Source organism: Telopea speciosissima, chromosome 9, assembly GCF_018873765.1.
Source record: "Telopea speciosissima isolate NSW1024214 ecotype Mountain lineage chromosome 9, Tspe_v1, whole genome shotgun sequence".
NCBI classification, from domain to species: Eukaryota; Viridiplantae; Streptophyta; class Magnoliopsida; order Proteales; family Proteaceae; genus Telopea; species Telopea speciosissima.
This window is the reverse complement of record NC_057924.1, coordinates 51,926,810-51,934,435: the sequence shown is the minus strand read 5'-3', so window position 1 is coordinate 51,934,435 and position 7,626 is coordinate 51,926,810. Positions and strand designations below refer to the sequence as shown.

Genomic DNA, 7,626 nt, shown 5'->3' with positions numbered 1-7,626 from the left:
GAGCCCAACTGTTAGGATTGAAAGTTTACAAATTTTTGCCATTTTTTATAGAATAAAATAAAAAATGGTGTGACAAAAAGGAAGAATGTCTTACGCAGATTCACTGGGAAAGAGAAAAAAGAAAGAGAACTTGCTGGGAGACTCGGTCACGTGAGGGATTTCTCCCACTGATCGAAGAATCCGCGTAAGAGAATGAATGAGTAGTAATAGGTTTAGCACTGTTTCTTGGGTGGAAAAGAAGGATATCAAAACTATTTATATTGATATAAACTGTTCAATAACAAATGGTTTACCCGAAATTTAGGATTTACTCGGTTCAGTTATTAGTTGTTACTAGATATGCCTTATCATTTCTTTATTTTTCCAGTTTAAGTTGATAATGAGTAGTTTCTGCCCCTTCAACCAAAAAAAACATAGTTATGCCCCAGCTTTAAGGGGAAGTTTTAAAACGAATGTACATAAATAACCTTTTGTGCTGATTCTAACCGATTACTCACCAATTTTGACCAATTCCCATCTAAATCCAGGACCGAACCAAGCTGACAATTTTATCTAAAGATTAAAAAGTTGTTGCCTCACATTTTTTGGTATCGATGTCGGATTGATCATATTCGGGTGATTCGTATCGATATGGGTCGATCATGACCAATACTATAGTTGGAGTGTAGGTACATGGAAGGGTAAAATAGTCCAAAAACCAAAGTATCAATATTATGAGGGGATAAACGGTCCTCCGACCCAGTATGACCGAACACTTGTGCACCTTGGTCTGGTCTAGGACTTGAGATTGGAGCCTTGTCTGGAAATTGTTTCAAAAATCAGTTCTTTTTGAGAAATTTGGATCAATGAAAGAAAAAATTTGAAGACCTATACATTGTAGGCCATGTGATTGCAATGGGAGAAGAATTTGATGTGCAGCGGGTGTAGAGCATATTCCAACTTGTTCAATAGTCAGAATGATCATCATATCATATTTCTACCTCTCAAGAGTCAATCCGCACGCTCTCATTGCCTGCCACATACATGTGGCCCCTGCGCTCCCTCGCAGAGAACGTTCTCCCTTCATGAATATAGGCTTCCTTAATTTGCAGTTGGGCTACCTCTACAGCGTTTAGACTCGTTGAAACCTCTTTGTGGAGGATTGACTTGCTTGGGTAGCCAATTCACAGGTCTATCTCCTACCAAGGCAGGATTCGATCCCTATGATTTTTATGTTGTAACAATGTGTAATATGCAGGCTATGAAATTATAAAACTCTAATCTGACCAAGAACTTGAATCTGGCTTGACGCTTGAACCTGAGTCGATGCTTGTATCAATGACTGAACAGTAAAGGAGAGTCTCTTGATGATGTTCGAATAGAATTTGGTTGCAGTAAGTATAGGTTGAGTTGTACTAATAATAGATACTCTACTGAAGGGGTATGTGTAGTATACGTGTAGGTATGACTATATGTAAACGTGTTTTCCTATACGTGTAGATGTATCAATATGGATGGACATGTCCCTAGCAAATCAGACATGTATTTGTACATATGGATGCATGTACAAAGCCTACTCTCTTAATTAAAAAATAAAAAATATACAAAGCCACACACCTAGACCCGGGCCCAGCCCAACCCTGCTTGGCGTGTGAGTGCGTGTATGTGAACCAGACCCAACCCCAACATCCTAGAAGAGAGATACCTCTTTCTAAGGACCCCATACGGCCATACCCCAATGTACCCACTCCCATATATGAGTAAGTCATTCTTGTTTTCCTAAGCAATGTAGGACTAAAAAAACCCCTCTCCTCATGAATTTGAATTTTCTTCGAATAATTTGTCTCCAAAAGGATTTTAGCTCAAACCTCAACAAATAAAGAAAATACAAAACAAAAGTGAAGGGAATCCAAATTTAAACTTAAAATAATATTTTAGTATACATATCATACAACATTGTATCAAAATGATATGTACAATACTCAGTGTCGAAGCCACTAATGTGTGCAGCATGAGAGACTTGCAACATCATTAGAAATATCAAGCCAAGTTGAAAACTTAAAAGTTTTTGTCATTTTTTATAGAACAAAGCAAAAAATGGTGTTGCAAAGAGGAAGAATGAATGAATAGTACTTTTAGTACTCTTTCATAGGTTGAAAAGAAAAATATCAAAACTATTTATATTGGTACAAACTGTTCTATAACAAGGGTTTGCCCCAAATTTAGGATTTTCTCCGTTCAATGTGTTTCTTTTTTTCTTTTTTTCTTTTTTTGGAAAATCAGTTATTAGTAGTAGCTGGATGTGCCTTATGATGATGAGTAGTATATGATCCAACTTTAAGGGGAAGTTTTAAAACGAATGACTAAAAATAGGAGTGTATAGTTACTAAGTATTGGCCAGTCGGAAGTGATGAAAGCAAACTAACAAAAAACATAACTACATTTCTTTTAATTCGAAATGGAATTCTTACACCACTTCTCTATTATTTGTGCCCAAGGGGGAGAGTATAATGTTTTCATCATGTATAGGTTAGCATCTAGTCATTGTATGGGTATAAATTAGTGGATGGGTGTTGATTGATGAGCTTGATTGGATGGAGCCCAATATAGGAGGTGGTCTTCTTGTTGGGTAACGGGTTTTCTAGTTAACTTGCTCTAATGTGTAAAGTTTGTTTCTTATATGTGGGCCTATAAACAACCGAGGCTTCAGTCTGATAAGGTTGGTCCTTGCTCCCAATCTGTAGAATGTTAACAATGCCCATTAGTTGCTAACCCTAGCAATTGTGTGGACAAGAGAACACACAAGATCAACAGAGAAAGTCTAAATTGAAGAAGATCGTCTCCTTCAAACGATATGGATCCATGTATGAGTAGGGCTGTAAACGGATCGGATTCGGCTCGGATAGTGCTATATCCGCATCCGCATCCGATTAGCTATCGGACGGATTCGGATAGTGCTAAACGAATACGGACACGGATATGGATCGGATATTTTATCCGTTTACATGTAAATATAGCTTTTCGGATAGCTATAGCCTATCCATATCTGCATTCGTTTAGCTTTCGGACGGATTTGGATAGTACTAAACGGATACGGAAACAGATTTCAGCTATTCATTTACACCCCTAGATATGAGTTTCCTCTTGATCTCTTTATTGTCATTTCATGTATTGTATAAATAAATTCGTTCACTACTAACCCAACCAAGAATATGGGAGCTAACTTCGAATGGATAGTTTTCATCAACTTCCTTTTCCAAGTCTCATATTGATTAGTACAGACCTGATTGCTCCTAATTCATTTTAAAGAACTTAATACCTTCAGGGTACCAGTCTCTTCCTTAGTAGGTCAATCTTAAAAATGTCAACACTTGTGAGATGCTAGATGCTATAAGGGAGGAGGAATATTTAAGAAGCCTGTACTCATTATTATTGTTGGTGAACTGGAATCATTAACTTGGTGTATTCAAATTTACATATCCCATCCTATGGTGTTGGCAATCCTTAATTTTTGCAGAGTTGGTACCCCTTGGTTCTTTTCGCAAAGGGCAAACCGCTTGTGTAGGAATACAATAGGGGGAGTTTGGATCATCATGTGTAAATTCCCCAAACTTACAAGCATCTTTAAACAGATTAGTCAGCATCACTCATTCAGCAATTTGCATGTCTTATCCATTGGTAGATTCTTTTTCGCTTTCTTTGCATATTTAAGTCTCAATAAAGTAGTTTAATTATCAATTAAATACAAATTGTTGTTGTGGATTAAATCTCGAATTTAGTTATCAGGAGAGACAAATATAGTTCAAAAGATAAATTGGGGAAATTTAATGAAGGGCAAGAAATTGTTGTTGGATCATGTTGCCTCTGCACCAGTACAGTGGCATCAACATGGATAAAATTTTTATTTTAAAGAGGATGGGATGTTAATTTCACATGCTTTTATGTTTGGACACATGACCCTCGTGAACCGATAATGTTCTTTTTCCCTTTAATTAAATACCTTGAAGAAGCATATACTAGCTCATAGTATTAGATAAGAAGTGGAAATCACATACTAAAATTAGAGATAGAAATTACCAAAAAAATGGAGATTTTAATTAGGTATAATAAATAATCACAGCTATTTATTCAAAAAAAAATTTATAATATTGCTATACCAAATAGGCTAGATTAGCCCCCCAAAAAAAATTTATCAAACATTAAAATATAGAATTTAAAAAAAATAAAAAAAAATAAAAAAAAAACCCTGACTATCTTAGAATCCAAAATAATCCTATAACCTAAACTATAATCATCTAATTCATTCTTCGACAGCAGCCACAGTAAAATCAACTTGAAGAGGAAGTGAAGTTCCTTCATTGCCTATTAAGATGGTATGTGCACCAGAAGGCAACAATTTGTAACTATTTTTCTCCACCAAGAACAAGCTTTTGCATGCATTGAATGTGAATTTCAAATTCTTGCTCTCTCCTGCTGGCACAAACACCCTCTGGAACCCAATCACCTGCTTAGAATGAGTACCTACAATCCCAGCCGGAGGTACTGAGTACACAATGAGGACATCATCCCCATCCATGGTTCCAACATTTTGGACTTCAACCTCTAACTCAAAATCTTCAATTGTGGAACAATCCAAATCATCAACTAGAACAGATTCACACCAGGGTCTTCCTGCATCATCCAAATAATCGAGGCGACGGCAATGCTGGTATTTGTTCAATTTGACATTAACTGATCTATGAGCCCTCACAATCTTGTAGTTAAACTGGGTGTAGCTCAGCCCATAACCAAAAGGGTAAACAGTAGAGCCATTGAAGAACTTGTAAGTCCTTCCTGGATACCCCAACTCATCAACTGGTCTCAATGGCATAGATGTCATGGGAAGCTTGTTAATATAATCATTTGTGTACCATGTAATTGGTAACTTCCCTCCTGATAACACAAACAAACAAAGATAAAAATGTCATTTAATAAGAAACTTAAGGAGCAAGAGATAAGGAATGACTGTATATAGCTAGTGAGTTTAAGATGCCAACAGAGTTACTATTAAGGAATTATACTTACCAGGATTGTATTTTCCAAAGACAACATCAGCGATGGCGCGCCCACCTTCCTCTCCAGGATAGCCAGCCCAAATGATGGCTGGGATTTTGGAATCTCCCTTGGCAAAAGAAATATCAACACCACCGGCAGACATGACCATAAGAATGACTGGACCTTTGGCAACATCTCTAACTTGTTTGATCAACTGTTCTTGATAACCAGGAAGATTCAGATCAAGTCGATCCAAACCCTCTTGCTCGATCGATGTATCCAACCCGACAATAATAATAGTAGCATCTGCATTCTTTGCAGCTTCCATGGCAGGGAATATCAAGCTATCATTTTTGCATCCTACACCATCACATCCCTTTGCATATGTCAAAGTTGCAAATTTAGAGAGACCATCCAAGGGACTAGTAATCTTGCATGGAATACCTACATATGTTCCAATCATAGTGGTGGTAGCATTTGCATGTGGGCCAACTACTGCAATGTTCTTGAATTTGTTATGATCTAAAGGCAATGTATTATTGTCATTCTTAAGCAAAACAATTCCTTCCCTTGCAGCTTCAGCTGATAACTCAATGTGTTCATCTGAACAAACACTTTCTGCACCAATAGATCTCAAGGAAGGACTGCTACCATCAAAAAGGCCAAGCCTCATAAGCACAACATAAAGATTGTTCAAAGCTTTGTCTATGTCTGCTTCTTTCACTTTGCCACTTAATGTTGCATTCTCCATGTAATTGGTATAAGAATCTCCACAATTCAAATCCATTCCTGCTCTCATCGCTTGTGCAGAAGCATCTTCATAACCATAACCCAGAAATTTGTGATTTTCAACCATTGTTTGAATGGAATCACAATCGGAGACAATATACCTATGCATATAAGAAACCATCAATTAATACTATTAAGTAAATTAGGGCTGCATCAGGGTCGGGTTGGGCCTGGCTTTCTAAAACCCCAACCCAACCCTAAAGTCTCCCTGACTTAGGGCTAGAAAAATCCAACCATGACCCACCCTGAAGAAGAAGAAGAAGAAGAAGATCATGGAAGGAAGAAGAAAGAAAGAATTAAATTTGTTAGTTACCCATGAAGACCCCACTCATCTCTTATGGTCTCTTTGAGAAGCTTTGTATCAGCACATGTAGGGATGCCATTAACACTGTTATAAGAACACATAATACTACTAACATCTCCATCTCGAATACACATCTCAAAGGGACCATTGAATGTCTCCACTATATCTTGCTGTGAAACCTGTAATATAATTAAGCCAATTAATTAAAGACATAAATTACAATTACAAAAAAAATAATAATAATATAACAAATTAAATCAAGATTTTTTTTATATAAAATATAAAACAAAGTAAGTAATTAAGAAAGAAGTCGATTTAATTAATTACCTTAGCATCATAAGAATAACGTTCAACTCCATTCCAATTATCAACATCATAGGCAGTATAGTGCTTACAACAAGCAGAAACCTTGAGAGGCCTAGAGTTCAAGTCCTTATAATTATAATTAGGAGGTTTGTTGCTTTCCTCCTCTTCTTCTTCTATATCTTGCAAACCTCTAACATAGTTAACAGCATAAGTACCAACCAAGAATGGATCTTCACCGGGTGTCTCTGTGATTCTTCCCCATCTTGGATCCCTTACTACATTCATTGTTGGACTCCAATATGTTAATCCACCATGCCCTTGATTGTGTATTGCTCTTGCTTCTGTTGAAACAGCCTGCGATAATAATTTAATAATATATTATATCATATTAATAAAAAAAAGAGCATACTCAGTGCAACAAAGTGGTCACGGGTTCGAGTCTGAAAACAGACTCTTTGCGAAAGCAGGGTAAAGCTGTGTGCATTATGACCCTCCTTCATTTAATAATTTAAACAAAAAATAATAATTAAAAAAAAAAAAAACTGATTATATATAGGTAAATTAATGTATTTATTACCTGGCCTATAGTCTTCCAGAGTGATTGATTGAAGGAAGCTGCCGTTAGAATAACAGTTGGGAAATTAGTTGCAGAAGGAATCTCTTTGGTAAACTGAACTCCAGGACCTTGATTAGAGACACCATGGAGAGCTTCTGACCACCATTCATAGGAGGGTAACCCAACTCTGCTAACTCCATTAGCATGATTTCCAAGTTGCTTCACCTTCTCTCCTAATGTCATTCTATCAATCAAATCCTTAGCCCTAATATTATAAGGAAGAGACTTATCACAGAACCCATATTCTGAAATATCCAATCCTTGGGCCTCAAATCTAGAAGGATCACAGACATGATTATTATAAGCAAATTGAGAACTACTATTTTGAGGTTGAGGTGCAGAAGAAGAAGAACGGAGAGTTCTTGCTGCAGAACCCAATAGAGAAACAGATGAGAGAGCCAAGCAGCAAACAAAAGGAAAAACAAAAACAAAATTCCTCGCCATGACTGTGACCGGCCAGTGAATTCGATCAGTTGCAGATGCAGAGTGAATTGAAGAAGAAGCGTATATGGTATGGTGGATATTTATAATATGTAGGCTAGGCATGCAAAGTAGATTAATTAAAATTCTAATCAATATCAATCTCTATCTGTTTAAT

At 36.7% G+C, this 7,626-nt stretch overlaps 1 protein-coding gene across 1 annotated transcript; it reads right to left on the bottom strand.

The window, feature by feature from the left end:
* Positions 1 to 4,246: 4,246 nt before the first annotated feature.
* On the bottom strand, positions 4,247 to 7,226 carry LOC122640851 (probable beta-D-xylosidase 2). Its single transcript, XM_043834111.1, has 5 exons — positions 6,990 to 7,226; positions 6,434 to 6,766; positions 6,116 to 6,285; positions 5,044 to 5,903; positions 4,247 to 4,911 (listed from the first exon to the last, which is right to left on the bottom strand). The coding sequence occupies exons 1-5, from the start codon at positions 7,209 to 7,211 to the stop codon at positions 4,280 to 4,282; spliced, it is 2,217 nt and encodes a 738-aa protein (XP_043690046.1). The 5' UTR covers positions 7,212 to 7,226; the 3' UTR covers positions 4,247 to 4,279.
* Between the last annotated feature and the right edge of the window lie 400 nt (positions 7,227 to 7,626).

Excerpts from the sequence above, each read along its gene's own strand:
- LOC122640851 (XM_043834111.1), bottom strand. The coding sequence starts at position 7,211 with ATGACATTAGGAGAGAAGGTGAAGCAACTTGGAAATCATGCTAATGGA. Across the intron at positions 6,767-6,989 it reads TCTGGAAGACTATAGGCCAG|GCTGTTTCAACAGAAGCAAG; the intron begins GTAATAAATACA and ends TTATTATCGCAG. Across the intron at positions 4,912-5,043 it reads CTTTGGAAAATACAATCCTG|GAGGGAAGTTACCAATTACA; the intron begins GTAAGTATAATT and ends TTGTGTTATCAG.